This window comes from Impatiens glandulifera, chromosome 4 (assembly GCF_907164915.1).
Source record: "Impatiens glandulifera chromosome 4, dImpGla2.1, whole genome shotgun sequence".
Classification (NCBI taxonomy): domain Eukaryota; kingdom Viridiplantae; phylum Streptophyta; class Magnoliopsida; order Ericales; family Balsaminaceae; genus Impatiens; species Impatiens glandulifera.
In genome coordinates, this window is record NC_061865.1 from 55,740,630 (window position 1) to 55,761,824 (window position 21,195).

The window sequence follows — 21,195 nt, forward strand, 5'->3', positions numbered from 1 at the left end:
TTTAAGGATATTCTTTGAAGCTTGATAGTTGATATGCAGAGTTAAATTTCTAAATTCCAAAAAATAAATATCGATTTGAGATGTCAACTTTCGAAATTAAAAAAATACATATCAAGATAATGTTCGAGAAATAACCATGTTCGGAAACAAAAGCAAGGTCACAAAAATGTATCGGACATCACCATGTTCGAGGCAAAAATTCTCGAACATAGCCACTTTCCCAAACATGGTCATTTTCTCTCGAATATTACCAATTTTTTAATTTATTATTATTATTTTTTTAGATATGTTTTTTTTCTATAAAAAAAAAATGTGGCAGGCCCTTTCTTGTCTAAATGAATTTTCTTTTATGAAATGATTTGTATATAATAATCATAACTATACAAATTATTAATTAAAAATAACCACTAAAGAACAGGACACATCTTGACCCTTACAATCTTTGATAAGTGATCACACGACACTCCATTTTGCTGAAGAAGAGCATGCGAGTTCTTCTGGGTATTTCTCCACTTCTCAGCCGATCTTCATTTTTGTTCACCAGATTGAGATTTCCCTCTACAAATTTTGTTTACTGCCCTAATTTCCCCCTTGGAATAAGCTCCCGTGATCTTCCTTCTCTTCGGACCTTTGCAACAATGGCTGGTACTGAAGAATTCGTCAAGGGAGCTGTCCTGCCCAATGGTGTCGCCGTTATTACTCTCGATCGTCCTAAGGCTCTCAACGCAATGAACATCGGTATATATATATCCCTGTTCCCAAAAACCTTTCTTTTTTTCCTGGTTGATTTTATTTGATTGTCTGCAAGTGACTGCTTTATCTTGCCTGTAGTGGTCAGTTACATATTTTCATGAAAAAAGGAAATCAGATTTAGTGAGATAACCATATGTCTGATAGGAATTCCATCATGATTGATATTTCAGTTGTAGTATAACTAAACAATTTGTGTTGCAAAAATACAGATATGGACATCAAGTATAAGAGTTTTCTTGATGAATGGGAAGCAGACCCAAAGGTGAAATGTGTTCTAGTTGAAAGCAGCTCTCCTCGAGCTTTTTCAGCAGGTGAGAAGAAAGTCCTAAGATATTTGTATGGGGTATCAGTAATCTATGAAGGATAACAACCATTCTTGGCCAATGCAGGGATGGATATAAAAGGGGTTGCTGCTGAGATTAAGAAGGACAAGTCAACTCCTCTAGTGCAGAAGGTTTTTGGGGCTTGTTTCAATAATTTGTATTTCTTTGCAATACATGTTTACTGTTAGTTAACTATTTTCCTTCTCTTGTGGTATATTTTTATGTCCATCCTATGGTATGGTAGTTGTTTATTTGCATGATAGGTAGCATCATAATTTTACGGTTTTACCCACAAATATGAGATTGTGCTGGTGATGTGACACAGATAACATCCAAAAAAACCTTTACTGTAGATGATTGAGGTACTGTTTTTCCCTCACTTTTAACTGCACATTAGCAGGATGTAGTACTTGAAGTTGTTATTTTCAGTTTATGCCAGATGACAACAACACTCTAAAGTAGTGGGTTATTTGATTTAGGGACTGGGTTCCAAGGAACTGAGTCGTCTCTCCTGCACAGTTCTGTTTCATCTTTAGCCTCTGATTAGTGTTATCCCTATTGAATAAATCCATGGAATAAATTTATGTGCTTCATCAGGTTAGAAATTGATTGAATTGTCATATGTGGGGAAAAAGAACATGCTAAAATACGTGGTTTGTCCTGGATGAAATGAAGCTTTTTACCTTATTTCTTGAGTGAGACTATCTAACCAGGATTACCCATTCAAGAGTGCTTGCTATACTAGTTTTGTTCACACTGATGCTGTCATGCTATCTTTGTTTCTGCTCTTGAGTACATGGTTAGTAAGTAATTTGTGTGATCCATTCAATAAAATATACTTTTTCTCTTATGGCACCCCAAGTCATTTTGTAACATGAACTATTAAGAGTACAAATATACTCACCAACTACGTTAACTGGTGCAATATTACCCATTCATTTTCTTTCCGTTATTATGTTGGTCTTAAAATGTGGAGGGCTGCGATATTAATGGGGAAGTTGGTGTTACCCATCCAAAATAAGTTTAAGTTTTACATCTGAGAGCAAATGCTTACAAACATTGTTGTTATTTTAACAATTTTTTCTTCCATATAATGTAATTATCTTCTCCTATCTGTAAATCTATTTCTTTAGCTGAATTCTCAGACACATGTCACATAAAATTTTGGCAGGTTTTCACAGCAGAATACTCTTTAATATGTAAAATCTCTGAGTACAAAAAGCCATATATAAGCTTCATGGATGGAATAACAATGGGCTTCGGAATTGGGCTATCTGGTCATGGTCGGTACCGGCTAATAACTGAGGTCTAATTGCCTTTCCATATCGATATAAAGTTAGATTTATCAAGTGGCGCAGTATTGCGTGTTTATTTTCTAAACATGATTCTTTTTATTTCAGAGGACTGTCCTTGCAATGCCAGAAAACGGGATTGGCTTGTTTCCAGATGTTGGCTTTGCTTACATAGCAGCAAAAACTCCAGGGGATGGATCTATTGGTATGTTTGCCATTTCCCATGGTCTAATTTGAAAATATCTGTTCTAGGTTAGCTATTTCTTCCTTCTAGAAGCTTCTGCTCGATTAATAGTATACGAGTCCCTTTGTCATCCTTATCAATAATCAAATTAAGCCATTTATTGCTTTTGTGAACTGCAGTACGAACAGTCTTACTGGAGTCCTCCCTGTTTTGGAACTCCCACCTAACCTTCTTTCTTCTGATCACTCTCTTTTCATTCCTTGATTTGATTGGTCTTTTCGTTTTAATAATGTGGGTATGCATTTTTTCTGTTGTTGTTCCAGGTGCTTATCTTGGGTTGACTGGGAGACGAATTTCTACACCTGCTGATGCCCTATATGTGGGTCTTGGCACACATTATATACCGTCTGGGAATTTGGCATCAGTGAAGGAGTCTCTCCTGGCAGCTACATTGTATATCTCCAAACATTTCCTTTGATAATTTTCATAGATTCGGCCTTCAAAACTTTTGTTCTTGTAGTAGAACTTTCTTGCACAACTCTTGCATTTCCTTAAATCTTGTTTCAATGATTCATGATATCTTAGGGAAAAAATGTTATTTTGCAAGTATAATAATACTCTTCTTTTTGTTAGATTTTTTCACACTTCTATGTTATATAATATATACATCACTGAATGCTATGTCATGCACCAATATGCTTTTTGTTTGGAATTTGATTATCATTTAAAGCTGAATTATTTGTTTCTGTACAACTTGTGCATTATGCTGACTATTTTTATTCAATCTTCCTTGGATTAGTTCCGAAGATCCCCATCAGGATGTCGCAGCCATTTTGACCAAGTATAGCAATGACCCTGATTCAGAGACCCAATTGAAGGCACTTTTACCTCAGATAACCTCATCCTTTGCTGGAAATAGATCTGTTAATGAGATTGTAGAAGATCTGAAGAGACATCAGCAAAGTGGTGATACCGCAAGTAAGTTATCTAGTTTCGCCCTTTGTCAAAGGAATTCATATGCCTACTATTGTGCATGTATTAAGGCCTTGTTTGATCTTGGGTTATTTGAATAACCAAGAGGTTATTTCAAAATAATTTTGTTTGAGGTTATTTGGGTGAAAAGTCATTTGTGGTATAAATATATAGTGAAAAAATAATATTAAATTTTTTAAAAGAGGGTATCTTGATTGTTAATTTGAATGATGTGATTTATGAGTAGATTAATGATTGGATAATGAGTTATTTGAAATTAATCTCAAATAACCCACATCAAACCAGGCCTAATAATAATATTTTTAAATGGAATTTTGGTTGATGATTTGAATGATGTGATTTATGAGTAGATTGATGATTGGGTAATGAGTTAGTTATTCAAAATTAATCTCGAATAACCCACATCAAACAAGACCTAAGTCCTTTTTTTTAGTTTATAGTTAACTTTTGATTATAAACAGTCTCAGAATTTGCAAAGGACGCTCTTAGTGGTCTTTCCAAAGCGGCTCCATTTTCTCTTTCCCTGACACAGAAACATTTCTCTAAAGTCGCATCTGCTCATGGAAAGAATGAAAATGAGCTATCAAGTGTAAGTGGGAGATTTTGTGATGAATCTTTCTGCAGTATACTATTCTTTCCTTTTGATGGCTAAAACTCAAGACTTTTTTCCAGTTAAGGGGTGTCATGAAAACAGAGTACCGGATCGCAGTAAAGTCATCTCTTCGAAGTGATTTTTCTGAAGGTGTTAGGGCTGTGTTGGTGGACAAGGATCAGGTTAGCTTCTTGTCATTTTCTCCCCCTTCTAAGAGTAAGTCATCTTTTAGATATTACTGCAGATGGTTAGGAACATATCTTCTAGTCTAGAATAACATATTGATATGTTAATCATATCTGGACTAATGTTTATAGTTGCACTCTCATGGTTAGTGGTCATGTACTAGGTAAAGTATGTTTCTGGTCAATTTTTCTGCCTCTTGGTATAGATAGTTAGTTATTTTAATAAATAATTAGCCCAAATATAAATTATTACATTTCATTGTTGTATGTGTTTGTTCTGGTTGGATAAAAATCAGGAAGTTAAATTTTCCCATTGCGGATTCTAAATATTTAGTCTAGACTTAAATAGACATTTGTTAAATGAAATTGGTGTGTTTTTGTGGCTGCTTTTTTCAGAACCCCAAGTGGAATCCACCAAACCTAGATGAAGTCCAAGCAGCTGAAGTTGATGCAGTCTTTGAGCCATTGGGTTCAGAAGCCGAGGAACTCAAAGTTTGAGATAGTTGTATTTCCATCTTATCTTGCTATGGCTTCTATCGTAATTTCTTCCACCTTATAAGATATGTAAACTCGTGCCACTAGTCATTAATGGCAGCAACACATGAACATAGACCTTGAAAATGTCGAATAATTACCTCTAGGCTCTAGCCAGTAATAAAAGTGGTGGTAGAGCTAGTTTTGGTTTGGTCGTTTTGCACTCCACACATGCTTATTCGGATTTTTGTGTATTTGGAAGTAACAAAATATTAGTTAAATTGAATGTGGTGAAATTTATTGAAAATTTGACTTCATTAGAACCTTGGATCCTAGACCATTTTATTTTTTGTTGTCAGTTTATTTTTATCTCCCTTCAGTTTTTAAAATATATTTATACACAACATTTGCAATGCATTAATCTCAATTCTTAGCTATTTCGTTTTCTTTTTAAAATACATATCAATTAATTGGAGATTTTTCTAAAGTTCAATACACCAAAATACCAAATGAGTATAATTTGTATGTTGAGGAACCCAAATTAGTTCAATATTATTTTATATAACAAAGATACTAAATATATGGTTAAAATAGTTTTAGCAATGAAATCTCTGAAATAAAACATGACATGAATGATCTTATCAATGAAAAAAACAGATTAATTTAATAGACAAATGATATTTCATTGAGTTTTTTTTACCATGCTTAACATAAATAACATTTTATGATATGATTCAATATTGATTTATTTTGATTAAACTACATAAAATCAAACTTTCTATAATTTTTGAGAAAAAAAATAAAAAAATATTTTGTCAGAAGTGGGGTTTGAACCCACGCCCACGTTAGTGGACCAGAACTTGAGTCTGGCGCCTTAGACCACTCGGCCATCCTGACTTTTGTTTAAGGACTTAATATATTAATAATAATTCAATTATTAATTGGATTTATTATTATTATTATTTTGTTATAAATTGAGCTATTGAAAAGAAGTTCTAACTTCTAAGGATGAATATGTTTTTATACCACAGTTGAGCTTGAGATGATAGAATCTCAAAGGCTTTTCTTTCAGTATATGGGTGTAAATTTTAGAAATTTAACTACTTTTATTATATGGGTGCATTAATGTATAACTTGTTAGAGATTCTTCTTGATAATAAAGGTATCTAGAGTGCATGAAGCCCTAAAAGGCTAAAACCTGTACATTTTCTGTAAACAGGTCAAAAACCAAGCTGACATAACCTCAAAGAATGCAAGAAACCAAAAGCCAAATTCTATCGGACCTAGACAACTGAAAATCCAGAAACTACCATGTTATCGAAATGCACAATGGGTAGGAGTTAGGACCTGCCCAAACTGCATTCAAAGGCAGGGGAGGGATTCCTATGTCTGAAGTTTCTAATATTATTCATATGGTTTGAAGCAATTCTTTTGTGGAATCCTTCTGTTATTCTCTTAGGTTTCATGGTTTTCAATATCAAATGGACTTTTAGTCCAAGCAACAATAAGAAGATTGTGAACATCGTGCATAAAGTCAGTATTTTTTCTTCCCAAAAGTGTGAATAAATGATCAGCCATTGTTATGATATGTATTTTGCATTTATGAGTTATCAATCAGATGGAAATCAAGAATTGTTGGCAACTTAAATCTAGCACATACATGATTGACAGTATGTGCAAATACGAAATAAGGAGACTTAATTTCATCCATGATTTTTATTATCAATACTAAAATCTGTAAAACAAAAGGAACTAAATTTGGATTCTTGTTAAATCTTTTTGCAATCGAACTAGATGGTACGTTTGCTCCATGATGGCTAGTTATTAGGCGATCCAAAAGAAAACCACACAACTCTGCATTTACCAATGCAATGTCAAATGTATAGAGATCATAGTTATAGAAGTTACACATGGTTTGAGTAGTGAAGGAAGGTAAGAAAGTTACTGAGTTAATTAGTTAAAATATCAAAGTGTATATATGAGAAATAGTATAAGCCAACAAAATATGCCAATTTCTGAACCAGATAGCCATGTCTGATAAGAATTTATAATTTCCCAGTGTATTTTGTTTGTTATGATTGATATGTCAGTTGTAGTATAACTAAACAATTTGCGTTTTCAAATACAGAATGGGAAGCAGACCCAAAGGTGAAATGCGTTCTAGTTGAAAGCAGCTCCTCTCGAGCTTTTGCAGCGGGTGAGAAAAGATTCTTAATAAGTTTCTTCTATATCATCAATTGCTGTTCTTTTGGTCCCAGGACAATCTTTTTAACTTTTTAGAGAAAAATCCATTTGGACAATTTTATTAACACTAACAATTAAAAAATCTCCCAAGCTACTTAATATGACCTGATATGCAAGGAAACATTCCTAGACATAAACCAGGATTTAATCATAACATAAAAATAGAAAGAATGAAATAAATATTGTTATCTAGCCTTCAGTTCCTCGATTATGTCCACTATCTGATCCCAGGACTATCTATTCCATGATTTAACCATGTTTTATTCACTTCTCCTATTTTTGTGGGGTTGTTACTCTTGATGGGGTATCAGTAATCTATGAAGGGTAACCATTCTTGACAATGCAGGAATGGATGTAAAGGGGTTTCTTGCTGAGATTCGCAAGGAAAAATCTACTCTTTTAGTACAAAAGGTTTTTGCTGCTTGTTCCAATAACTTGTGTTTCTTTGCAGCACATGTTTATTGTTGAGTTGATGTTTAGCTATTTTCCTTTGGCAGTATTTATTTGCATGAAATGTAACGCTATAATTTTACCCACAATATGAGATAGTGTTTTTTTACTATGTAAGACAAGTCTTAATTCATCAACAGATTACATCCAAAAGAATATATGATTGATGTCTTGTTGTGTCCTTTTCCTGTTAATTAGATATTAGCATATTTAGTACTTTGAGTTGTTATTTTCCTTTTATGCCAGATTAACAAACAATAAGTAGTTGGTAGTTTGATTAAGGGATCGGTTTAGAACTGGTCTGTCTTACATTGTTGGGAATTTATTTTATTAACATGGTAATTGTACATTCCCCGAAAAAGAAAATATTTTGATGCATTCTTCGCATATGATTAGATAACCCAAGGTTATTCCACAAGATATTTCTTTTGTTAGTGGTTTTGTTTATAGGTTGCCTTCTTAATATCTAGCCTAGGCTTGAACAAACATGTGTTAGATGGAATTGGTGTGTGTTTTTGTGGATGTTTTTTCAGAACCCTAAGTGGAACCCACCAGAGTCTCGACGAAGTCCACTCAGATGAAGTTGATGCAGTGTTTGAGCCGTTTGGTTCAGAAGCTGAGGAACTCAAAGTTTGAAATCTTCATCTTTTCATGGCTTCAATTTTAATTTCTTCCACTCCAAGATATGTAAAATCATGCCACTAGTTATTTATGACAGCAAGATTTGAATTGTTGCATTCTTTTTTATGCTCATATACCTTTAAAATGTTGAATAATTGCATGAGCTTATTCGGATTTGTGTATTGGAATTTGGAAGTAATAACATATTAATTGAATTGAATGTGACTAAATTTGCTAGTCAACATATACAGATGTGATGTTGGGAAAATATTTGGAGCAATTAATTTCCTATATAATAGCTTTGTATTTCCTATATAATAACTTTGTGTTTCCTATAATACTTGAATTCTTGACTAGGGGAAATATCTCATATAGAAATTTGTGTACATTAAATAGTAATTGATGCAATATTTCAAGAATATATTTTCTTCTACTCAAGCAAGGAAAAGAGTATTTTGATCATAAACTGCCAATAAATTTTTAGATTGTTATGAATTGTGTGAAAAATGTGACCAATTGAGATACATGGAAGATATATGAATCAAGCTCAAACTATCATAATGGATCTTATTTTGACGTGCCATTTCTTTTAATAATTAATTTGTAATGTCCGTAAATGAAATGATATTTATATGATAAAAAAAGAAGAAAAATAGTTTCTACTTTGAGGCGATCTGACTCCTCCAACCCAGCCCACTCTACCTATTTTCGTCAATCGTGCTATACACGTACATACCATTCAAGTTCTAAAGAACGACGACCAACCATACATAGCATTCAAGTTTTAAATATCGACAGAGTGAGTTCTAGCAGCAACAATAAAATAGTGAAAGAAACGTGTTGTGTTATACTTCTTCCGTCGTCACTAAAACTTGAGTGGTATGTGCATGTGAGTGAGGGGACGGAGCCTGATCCGTTTGTGGCAAAACCTAAAATTGACAAAAATTACGATATTGCGATCCTAGAATGAATGAAAACGACCCAAATTTGAGCCTTAAATAGGATGTAGGCCTTCAAATTTCTAACATGTGTCATTAAACATGGCAAAAGGCAAATATCATTACAACTATTAGGAATACAATAGACATATCTCATAGAAGATGCATATAAATCGTGAACCATATGTGTCATTAAACTTCGAAAATAATCTTGAAGGAATGGTTTAAAAGAGTTCTAAATCGAGTACTTCTTACTATCTATATATAATAATGCATCCAAGTAACATTATTATTCAAAACTCAATCTCTACTAATCATACTCCATAACCTTTACCAGATCCATCATTTTCTTCATCTGTGTCATCTTCATTACTATCGCTCACCTTTTCATTACCCATCAGCTTCGATGCTGCAGGATCACCCTGTTTGGGAGTACCATTGCTAGAACTAGTAACAGACTGCTGATAAAGAACTCCACCTGCAATCGTTAAAAGAAGACAAACCAATCCAAACGGAGTCGCATGCTTATCCCAAATCATCACATTAATCACAACCGTAAGAAATTTATTCACAACCCCAGTAACTGTAAACGCAGTGGCAGTAATCGCTTTCCTGGCAGCAAATCCAAAGAAACTTATAAGCAATCCAAACACACAAGATAGCGAAACTGCAATAAACGCACTCATATCAAACCAATTTCCATCGCTCGAAGAAGACAAAGCTTTGAACACATCTGAGTATTCGCCAGTGATAATCGAAAAGAACGGAGCTATCATGAGGGAAAGCAGATTGTTGTACAGAACGAAACCCCAAGTATTCAAACCAAGATTAGTAACCATATGTTTGATGTAAACCATCTCAGTAGTAATGGTAATCAAATAAGCCAATGCCCATGAATAAGCAGTCAAGGTAAAAGCCGAATCAGTAGCAACATATCCAACTGCACCACTCAAAATGACTACAAGTGACAAAAACGTAAGCTTGGAAGGACATGGTTGTTTTCTAAACATTGTATCAGCGATAGCAACCAAAAGGGGAGTCAATGATCGAAAAACGATGAAAGTATCCACATTTGCATGACGAAGAAGATTCGTGTTTGTGAAGATTGCCAAGTAGAAAACAGTTGCAGCAGGGAGGAATTTCTTAGCAGTTTCAAGTGAGAATGCATCATGATGCAAAAACCCTAAACGGCCGAAAACCCATACACCTAAAGCTGATGTAAGATACTGTAAAGCAGTAAGGAGACCAGGGTAATTGAATTTAGTAATAGCGTACTTGTTTATCACAGCAAGTAAGCTAGAACAGAGAGCATAACCTAAAACAAGACTGCTCGTCGCATAATACTGTTTCGATGAGTTCAATCGAATCGAAGCCATATTGTATACAAATCGATTGAAGATATTAATGAATCTCAAACTGAGACTTGATTAACCCACATTACAAGATAATGAATTGAGACTGTAACTATAGTAAATGACCTGATCACCGACATATATCTGGGTTTTTCTTGACCGATCTAACTGCGTCTTGAAGATAAGAAACCCTACCAAATGAATAATGCAAAGATTGATGGGTAGAAGTCACCTAACTGGAAAATCCATTAATGTGAATGGATTATGAAATCTGTAGAGAGGAGATCTTAAGATCTTTTGATAGGGTTTATGTGATATGAGAGAAAGAAGAGAGCTTTTGTAGATTCAGATCTCTTACAAAATTTACACGCTTTGAAATTTGGTCAATTGAATTGGGTAATTCAAGCAAGATTATTCAGAATGAATGAAAAAAAAATCAAGATTTATATTTTCTATTTAGTACAATCGGTTTTTTTATATCGGTTAAATCGGTTTTAATTATTTTAACATTCTAATCTATATAGGAAATACCGAAGTACTATGATGTAGTTTGGATCAGGATCTTAATTTTACCGAAAATTATAATATATATATATATATATTTTCTAAGTTATCTTATTTGATATATATTTAAATTATATAATATTTTAAAACGTTTTTTTTTTTTTTTTTCAAGTGATAATTTTTACCTAAAATCCTTAAAAAAAGAAAAAATTATCCTTCAGCCCTAAATTATATAAATTCAAACTCAATTTTAACTATTTTTATTATTTTTTAATATACAACTTTTTATATTTGATTTTTACTTAAAATGCTTTAAATTGAAACGTAGTTTAAAATGAAACGTAATATTACGGGGAGTATTTAAAATAAAATTTAAGAGTTATAAATAAAATTAGTATAATATAATTAGTGAACTAATTTATTAAATAAATGTAACTACTTTTTATTTAAAAAAATATATTATTATATAATAGTGTGTATTTACTTTGAGAGGCTGTCTGACCAATAGTAGAAATATTTAAACAAAACTTATTATAATATATTTATTTTTTACTACTATTTAAATCAAAATGTCAGGGAATATCAACTAAGCTTGTTTGATTTTAGATTTTTTTTAAAATTTTACTTAAAACTTAATATTTCCATTCATTTCACTTCATTTATCCCTTCAATCTTTTTTTAAAAATATATATTTAATTGATCCTTTCAATCTTTTTATCCACTAAAATAAAAATATACTTTTTATTTAATATTTTATCTCTATAGAGGATAAAATTGTCATTAAACTTTAAAAATTAATTTTACAAAAAATAAATTAAACAAAAAATTTATCTAAAACCCAGATAAAATTCAATAAACCCAAGATTAAACAAACTCTCAACTATCAAAATATAAATGTAATTTCTAAAAGTATACAATTACAAACTAAATCAACAAAAATGTAAATAAATCCAGATTTAGTAATTTTAAGCAAATTTTGTGGCCGAATTTAGACAACTACCCATTCACGAGCCGACGGAGATTCCAATTCCACCCTTCGTTTTCGACCCTATCTCCGAATTGGACTACCCAAATCCGTCTTGTTGGGTATATACGGGATGCTCCCAAGAAACAAGGGTGTGTTAAATGTCAATTAAGAGGATTGAAATTCTATTCAATTTGGTTTGAACTGTTAAAATTTTCCACCTTAGTATAGTCACAATTGATCAGCATACATGAAAGAACATTTTAAACCAAATTGAGTTACACTATTTAAATATAAAACAAATAAATACTTCAAATTGCTCTTAATATAATACATCGTACTCTAAATAGTTTGGGGATATATCCAAACAATTATCAAAGTTAAGGACTAATATTCTCTTTAACCCAAATTATAAAAGAAAAACCACTAGCATTTTTGGTCTACAAATGCAACTTATGAGAACAAACACCAAATCCAAAGGTGCAAAATCCCCAACAGATACTAAACAGTCCACAAAAAAAGATAAAAAGAAGAATAATAGTTACAGAAACAAAGTCAGTCCTACAAGTTTCATAAAATAGACGATATCCAAATGAAGATCACACTCATTTTCTTTCTTTACCCAACTGCCCCATCATTCCTTAGACGATTTGTTAATGAGAGACTTGTGAATGTGAGGTATCACGCCTCCACCCGCTATGGTTCCTTTGATGAGAGTATCGAGCTCTTCATCTCCTCGAATTGCAAGCTGCAGATGCCTTGGAGTTATACGTTTCACCTTTAAATCTTTGCTGGCATTTCCTGCTAGCTCAAGCACTTCAGCTGTAAGGTATTCAAGTATAGCAGCTGTGTAGACAGCTGATGTGGCACCTACTCTACCACCCGATGTGGTCCTCGCTTTTAGCAGGCGATGAACCCTACCCACAGGGAACTGCAACAAATATTGTACAATCATATCAAAATAAAACATTATATACCTATGTTGAAACCTTCATGTATAGATCTGAATCTGAATCCAGATCATAAACCGCCCATCAGTTTCTGAATATGTTGATTAAGTTATGTTTTCAAATGTGATCTTAAATAGGGCCAATGATGATAAACCAATTAAAAGAATGATCATAATTAGCTGTTTCAACTTTCAACAGCAACTTTTTCTTTTTTTTTTTGAAAATGTTTAAAGCACAAGGACTTGTTTCTTGCCTTCTACGATGATTTTGATTTAAAAGTATATGTATTAATTTCTTTATGGCAAGAGGCAAAAAGGGAAACAAATTAAATAGATGTTACTTCTCAATGAAAATAAATCAATTATGAATACCAATTGGATTTATTAGCAACTAATAAGCAAAATATTTCTATTTCAAACTCAAAAACAACATCATGATCCTGCAAATTTACTTGCTTCCAAACATTCTAAAAAGGTAATATGATTATTTGAGATTATTTACAAATAAACCATCATCCCATCAACCAAAAGATCAAATTATCCTTACTTTGTTCTATAAACATTTTAAAATATTAAATATCAAGGATATTTTAGTCATATTTTCAAATCATTCAAATAAACCACTTTTTACATCAAACAAACTCTAAATGGTGATCAGTCTCCAACTTCATTCACTAGGTTTATCTCCTCTCTTGCCCATTATGGATACTACATAGATGAATTCATCTATACATTCCAAACAAGAAATATTCAATCTGCTAATTTGAGTACTTATGAAACATGAAGCCAGTTGAACAACTATTAACCTATTTAGAAGCATGTAAATTTACTTGTTTTGTTCTTATAGTTGAGTTTGAAGCAGAAGAAGGTAAATTTACATGCTTTTAGGTTACCGTGAAATTTAATGTAGAAGCTGTTTTTTCCTTCTTAATCTACTACTACTTAGGGCGTTCATAGTGGGAATCAAACATGAGACAAAACTCTTTCCAATTGAGCTACTCTTGTGGGTTTTACTAAAAATGTTTTTCTAATCAAAAGCTTCTTAAAAGAAAATTGTCCTTACAAAACAGATTTTAGACTAGAAGTTAATTTTCAAAGAAAGGCTGCTGTTGAAACAACTTCCACAACAACATATGCTTGTTTGGTTTTGAGATCGATTCCAACAACAACAACAAAAAAAAACATTTTCTCAACCAAAATCCATAAGATTCTAACCATAACTGGAATCCAATCAAGACCATTAAAGTCTACCAACAAGAAAATACATACAAGTATACCCATAATAAACAAACAAGGAAAAGAGAAGTGTAACTAAGGCATAATGATACTAAATCAGCATTCTCAAGCTTCTTCTTCGAACCTTAACCATATCATTTGTGTATATCAAAAGTTTCCTAGACTGTCATACTAAACTTTTGATTCAAAACTCTCGATTGCTTGTTGCCTTACTTAATCATACTAGTTCTCAGGCCTCAAGCAAAAGATCAATCAGACACTGAAAACATTGGTAACAAACAACCCATTCCTTTATAATTCGTAACCCAGTTGGCAATGCAATAAAATCAGATGAATACACTCTCAATTTGAACAAAGAGATAATTTAAAACCCCAAAAGACTTATCTTTACAGTCAATTCTCATAATTGTACTAGTAGATTGAGCGGAGAATCTCGAATCATGAGCTCACAATCAAATCGGAAGCAAAAGAAGTCAAATAAAGTTGAGAAAGAGAACCTGGAGACCAGCGCGCGAGGAACGAGAAGTGGGTTTCTTCTTGTCTTTATCTTTGTCCTTGTTGGCGGTGGTCTTGCCGGTGATGAGACCCTTTGCTCCTTTTCCCGACATTTTCCCTTTCTCGGTAATGGATTTGGGAATCGTTTCTATCGAAATTGAAGAGAAGCAATCTTGGGAATGCAGCTATCTAATCTAGCTAAGATATATATATATATATAATATATAAAGGAAGGAAAACGAGACGGGGAAGGGATCGTGAAATATACGAAAGAAAGAGGTTTCCTTGGTAAGTCTAATGACGAAATTGCCCTTTTGTTTCATCTTAAGTTACTCCTTATCTCTAGTAAAACTTTTTTTTTTGTGCTTAGTTTGTTACTATTTAGTATTTACAAACAATTCATTATAAATCACAATTGGTTGGTAAAAAAACAAAATATAAAATAAATAAATAAATAGAAACTCAACTTTACAAATGCAAATAAACTTTGGCAGTCAAATTTGGGTTCTATATACTTTTTCAACTCTAAAAATTTGTTAATCTTATTATTAAAATTATATAAAATAGATTTTGTAAATTACGTTAATTTTATTATTTATGTGGAATTTATAAATAAAATATTAATGTCGCTAACTTTGAATTTTAACGAATTATATATTTTGACTACCGATTTTCTAAAATTCGATAGTCAAAACCGTCAATTCACTAATACGTAAATAATAAATTTATTACGTTTGAAACCGTTAAGATAAAACATTGTTTTTGTATAACTTTAACCACCTGCCTATAATAAAATTTAAAATAAAAGGTCCGAAATCTAAATTAAATCTAATAAGGAATCTAAATTTGATAGTTTAAATTTATATATTTATACCTATTAGAGTTACTTATGAAACATTTACACATTTCACATGTGACATATATCCATTCCATAGGAAATATATTATATATATATATATATACCTACCATACAAATTAAAATTTTATTCTATAAATCCTAATCAGGACGGATTTTTATAGATACTATACCCAAATTTAAGATCAGTCCAAACCAAAAATTATTATTCATTTTATATGATAATATTCTTCTTCAACTTTTTTTTTTTATAAAAATATTCCTTACATTAAGTTTAAAATAAATTTATCCTATTTTGTTGCACCTTATACCTTTGTGATGTTAGGCCTTGATAAATTTTAGTAATTTGGGATTAATTTCCTATTAAATTATTAATTCTAAGTTTTTTTAAAATACTTTCTCTCCCAATTAAGGGTTATTCAAACAATTTTAAATAACTCATCATACTGAGTAAATTATTTAATAATAACCCATAATGATAACCAAATAAGGATACTCCCAACCCTACTTCCTTGCATTTGGAATTATTGATGAAATTTTGGTATAAACCTATGTACTACTTACCTAACTTTGATGAAAAAGTCTATTTTTACTTTCTTTAGGGAAACCCTATATGAACTATTATTACACATTATATTTATTAATTTTGTTTTTGTTTCTAATGTAATACTAATTGTGATTGAAAGGATGAAGCAAACATATATGAATTGGAGATTGTGATGGATGAACAAAATTATTATTGGGCACAAATATTAATGCTATTGTGTTTTTTTTTGAAGTACTGAAAAATTGAAGTGTTATACAATTGAATTGTGAAATTTGGAGTTTTTTTTATTGAGATAGATTGAAATTTGGGATATCTTTTTTCCAAAACTCCTAGTTTAGGGACTCTTAGTATATCCTTTTAGGAATTAGGTACCCTTAGCGTTAAAGTTATATAAAACGAGTTTCTGTCCTAATATTTTTAAACGCATTTAACTTATTATATACTTAACATTTATATATAAATAAAATATTTATGTGGTTAACTTATTATCTACGTAACATTTATATATAAATAAAATATTTATGTCACTAATGAATTTTATCAAATATTAGTTATCGATTGATTATTACTTATAAATGTCACACAAATAATATATTAACAACATTTAAAATTATTACGATAAAACTTCAATTTTGTATAACTTTAACGATAAAAATCTTAAATTCTATTTGGCTCGGATTCAAAAGTCTCTATTTGACCATTTAAAATAATTCAAATGAAAAACAAATTGTATAGGGAATCAACTATTTTGAAAGTAGTGTATATGAGAAGACTTTTAAGGTCGTGTTAAGTTTTTAAATATAATTTTTAAAAAAAAAATAATATTTGTTTAAAATATAGCTTCTAGCTATAGGAATAATAATAGTTCCAATTAGTTTGGGGTAATTTTCTCAATTTGTCTTGATGTTGATAAATAAGGTCCATATAATCCACACCAATAAATAAAGATAAAATTTTGCATTAATAGATAAATTTGAAGGGCAACAATAAACTTATTTCCTATTACATATCAACAAATTCCAAAATTAGAAAAAGCAATGATGATGATCATCTTTGAGGTCCCATTATCATCTTTACTTGTACAAATTGTTGGCAGAGAGATCTGAATATTTCACGATTTCAAGATGCAATTGAAGGATTAATACTCAATATTTTCAGACTTCCAATCCCAGTTTATAATCAATTTCGTCAAAGTCAAAGTCAAATCCAATGACGGGTGAATTGCAGCTTCAACCAACGATTGAAGAAAACCCTAACGATTCCGATCCTCTTCTCGGTGATCATTCATCTCCGAGTTCAATCGAGGTAAAAGACGGCGACGTTGAAGACGACCTTGAAGCTGGTTCCTTAGTTTATTGTAGGATTTGTCTCGAATGTGATGGTGAAGACGGTAAACGTTTTGTTCTGAAATAGTTTTGTCAATGTTTCTGATTATTTTCAATACCCTTTTGTTTTTCTGCTTGAAGTTTCATATTTTATTCACTGATTGTAGATGATGGATTGATTTCTCCATGTATGTGTAAAGGCACTCAACAGTTTGTTCATCGTTCATGCCTTGATCACTGGAGATCTGTTAAGGCATGTAGTTGTAGTACTTGTTGCTGTATGAAAAATGTTTTCTTTTTCTTCATCAATTGATTATCTTTCAAATTGCAGGAAGGGTTTGCCTTTTCACATTGTACAACATGTAAAGCTCAATTTCATCTTAGAGTGACAATATTGGAAGACAGCTCCTGGCGTAAATTGAAGTTCAGACTTTTTGTCACCAGGGATGTTTTCCTCATCTTTCTGGCTGTGCAAACGGTCAGTCATTAAAGCTTTTCATATTTTCATTTTTGTTTAATGGGTGATCTTTGATTGAGTTGGTTCAGTTATTTGGCTAATTAGTTTGGCTATAATAGATCCGTTTATACTCTATCAAGACTCTTTATTCGACATAGGGTTGATTGGACAATTTGTAGGATATCCGACTTTATAATCTAAGAACTCACAGTGTAGCTCAAGTGGAAAGATTCTTGGCACCTTTGGTCTTAGGTTAGGTATGGTGTCAGCTATGACTTGTGGGTCGTGCTGGCTATACTCTGGTTTAAAAAGAAAAAACTAATATCAAAGCAATTATTTATACGAAATAAAGTACAAATATACTTCAAATATAATAGATAATGTTTTTTAATTGAATAAATGTAGTAATAGATAAACAATAACTGAAGATAGATAAATCTAATAATTGAACAAAGACAGTCCAAGTGATGAACAATTGAAGCAACCCTCAATAAGTAGGGAAGAATAGCAAGCCTAATGATCTTTTTATTCATCGGCATGCTTATTTTCATATCTGAAAGATAGAAATAGTAAGTCAATATTTAACATGTTAAATCTGAATAAATATTAGCTAGAACATAATTGAACAGATGTTACATGCTTCAATAGTTTCAAGTTGGTTTATTTATCTGCAAAAAATTATCCATTCATCCATCCTTAATATATTTTGAACTCAATTAATCTGAGTAGTGTGAGCACAAACTAGGTTTGTTCAATTTATACTCTAGACTGTATCATAATATGCCGGTTTTCACTTTATCAAGACTCTATATCTGACAAATCATATACTTTTTGGGTGGGGTTAGGCAGTTGGGCATCTCACCCCTACTTATTAAACATATTTCATTTTGCATGACAAGTTCTGTACTTTAATTTTGATCTGTCTAGTGCGCCTTCTTTATATGTTAGGTCATTGCTGCAATAGGTGGATTTGTGTATCTTTTAGACAAAGATGGTGGCTTCAGAGATTCATTCAATGATAGTTGGGATAGAATACTATCGAAGCATCCCATACCATTTTACTACTGTATGGGTATGTTTATTCAAACTTGTTTTCAGCTGTATTTTGTCATTCATTTTTCTATTTTAAAGAATAACTGAAAATCAGAGTAGATGAATATCTCTCGAAATTCTTTTCCTCTGTCTTACAGGATTTCTGCTCTTTCTGGCCCTTCTTGGCTTCATTGGACTCATAATACACTGCTCTGCGCTAACTAATGAAGGACGAATGGGTGGCTGCCAAGACTGTTACTTTGGATGGGCTTTAATGGATTGCTCTCCGGTTTCTATGGAAGCTTGCATTGGGTTGGTTATCATTTTCGGTGTGGTCTTTGCTATTTTAGGCATTGCTTATAGTTTCTTTGCAGCATCTATGGCCATTCAAAGGGTTTGGCAAAGGCACTACCATATTCTTGCCAAGAGGGAACTCACTAAGGTAAGCAAAATCCAAAATCTGGCAAAATCACTGTCAAATTTTACCATTTTCTAAAATATTCATGTAATGTTAGATTATAATCCCAATTCTTCTGTGACACAAACTACACATTCATTTTTTCTTTGAAATTGATGTTTTTAGGAGTATGTAGTAGAGGATTTGCATGGCTCTTACATGCTACCGAAGCTAGACACGGCTAATGAAGAACGATTGAAGAAGCTGAAGCTATTGTAGCGAGGAGAAGAGAAGAGGGATCAAATCGGAAGGTAAGGTTGAAGAAGCTGATGTTGTTTCACATTGTTATTATACAAATATTTGTTGTATTGCAATATACTTGTCAAATCTTCAATGGAACATGGGTATATTAAGAGATTGTTTGATATATATAAGGTTATTTGAAAATAATTTGGATTATTTGAAAATAGTCTTGTTTGATGAAATATTTATAGCTATTTCAGTTAAATGATTAATATATCATTTCTATTTTAATTGATTTGATTAGAATGGGATAAGGGATTATTTATATTAAACCTTTGTACTAAGAACATGTTAAAGCTAATCATCTAGCTCTGTTTTTGCATCTTTCCATCCTCACAACCCAAAACAATATATGAATTGGTTTAGAAACTAAAATAGATTATGCTAAAATAAAATTTGTATATCAAATTAATGATGCAAAAAAATCAAATTTTAAACTATTGATTACTATCCAACAAATTCTTAAGCTAACTGAAAAAAGGAGTACTTTATAGGGAAATGGTGGTTTCGTGTAGGCCTGTAAGCAAACCGCCTGGAACAGGACCGAAAACTAGCCGAACAAGTCAACTGACGGTGTGAAATAGTTTGAATCGAAGCCTGTCCGACATGTTATTTTCTGAGTTTTGAGTTGATTTTTTGTCTGGTGAATGAGTGAGAATTAGTGCATAGGCTCTTCGACTCCTTTCGTACATCGTGTGCAACTACTACCAATCTATTAAATAGTCATATTCAATCAATTTCATGAATGTGACTATTTAATAGATAGGTAGAGATCCACGAAATCGATTTCGACAGAGACTTCGAATCAATATCTTCATGTTGCTTTCGGAAAATGCAAATGCAATAGAAAGTCTTCAAAGTTGTTTATCTTGTTTGAAGTTTACATAGTTTGATTTCTTTGATATCTTCTAGTTTTAACAAGTTTATCATATTTCATTTTGTATAATTAAAGTTAACATATTTAATTTCTTTATTTTTATGCAAATATTTTCTGATAATGAAATATGATATGATATTTTCTACATTTAATATTTCATTTTTTTAGTTTAATGTTGTTTATTTAGCTAGATCTTTGTTCAAATTGTTGAAAACTTGAAGTTTGTAACTTGGTATGATTTTTTTGTTGACTGGTTGAAGTTGGTAATCAATAATTTAGTATGGTTCCTGAATAGTAGAATTTAGTCACAATGGTTGATAAACAGTTTTTGACCAAAGATGAGCTCTTTTACTATTCTAAGTTTTTATTTTTTAAAATCTACCGAATCGAATAAACCTACCAAACCGATTATCAAATCGATCAAATCGAACCGATTATCAAATCGATCAAATCGAACCGATTCATAAACCGAAACTGACAGTTTGCGATTTAGACCAACCGAATATAAGTGTGTAAAACAAGATTCAAATTTGGATCTTAAACTAATTAATCTCATTCTTAGAGATCCTAAACTATAATTGGTTATTTGTAAGAAAAAAATCTTTTCTCATTTAAAATGGTCCATGTAATAAATGAAGAATGACCTTTAAGCACAATATCTTAACCTTTGTTTTCTCATTACTACATTTTATATAATCCATACTAATTAACTAGTACTTTTTATTTACAACATCAAGAGCTAAAATGTGAAGTTAACTGAGTTATAGTTAACCATTTTGAGAAATCTGCAAATGGATTAAACAATAACCAAAACATTGAATCTTACACAATTAGGATTATAACAAATAAAAA

General features: G+C 31.6%; 4 protein-coding genes and 1 non-coding gene across 5 annotated transcripts; 2 read left to right on the forward strand and 3 right to left on the reverse strand.

Moving 5' to 3' along the window:
* Window positions 1–445: 445 nt before the first annotated feature.
* Window positions 446–5,103, forward strand: LOC124936540 (3-hydroxyisobutyryl-CoA hydrolase-like protein 3, mitochondrial). The gene is made up of 10 exons (XM_047477047.1): window positions 446–738; window positions 963–1,064; window positions 1,143–1,207; window positions 2,248–2,382; window positions 2,477–2,573; window positions 2,876–3,005; window positions 3,352–3,530; window positions 4,007–4,134; window positions 4,218–4,319; window positions 4,719–5,103. The coding sequence occupies exons 1-10, from the start codon at window positions 486–488 to the stop codon at window positions 4,818–4,820; spliced, it is 1,293 nt and encodes a 430-aa protein (XP_047333003.1). The 5' UTR covers window positions 446–485; the 3' UTR covers window positions 4,821–5,103.
* A 506-nt stretch (window positions 5,104–5,609) lies between these two features.
* TRNAL-CAA lies at window positions 5,610–5,693 on the reverse strand. Its single transcript has one exon. It is a non-coding gene; the product is annotated as a tRNA-Leu (tRNA).
* A 3,457-nt stretch (window positions 5,694–9,150) lies between these two features.
* Window positions 9,151–10,780, reverse strand: LOC124933956 (GDP-fucose transporter 1-like). The gene has a single exon (XM_047474408.1). It carries the CDS (start codon window positions 10,423–10,425, stop codon window positions 9,364–9,366), a length of 1,062 nt encoding a protein of 353 aa, XP_047330364.1. The 5' UTR covers window positions 10,426–10,780; the 3' UTR covers window positions 9,151–9,363.
* Window positions 10,781–12,185: 1,405 nt separating this feature from the next.
* LOC124936939 (probable histone H2A variant 3) lies at window positions 12,186–14,755 on the reverse strand. The gene is made up of 2 exons (XM_047477468.1): window positions 14,552–14,755; window positions 12,186–12,800 (listed from the first exon to the last, which is right to left on the reverse strand). Exons 1-2 carry the CDS (start codon window positions 14,660–14,662, stop codon window positions 12,504–12,506), a joined length of 408 nt encoding a protein of 135 aa, XP_047333424.1. The 5' UTR covers window positions 14,663–14,755; the 3' UTR covers window positions 12,186–12,503.
* Window positions 14,756–16,986: 2,231 nt separating this feature from the next.
* Window positions 16,987–19,592, forward strand: LOC124934414. Its single transcript, XM_047474941.1, has 6 exons — window positions 16,987–17,342; window positions 17,445–17,530; window positions 17,609–17,755; window positions 18,683–18,806; window positions 18,925–19,208; window positions 19,350–19,592. The coding sequence occupies exons 1-6, from the start codon at window positions 17,162–17,164 to the stop codon at window positions 19,440–19,442; spliced, it is 915 nt and encodes a 304-aa protein (XP_047330897.1). The 5' UTR covers window positions 16,987–17,161; the 3' UTR covers window positions 19,443–19,592.
* The last annotated feature ends 1,603 nt before the right edge of the window (window positions 19,593–21,195 follow it).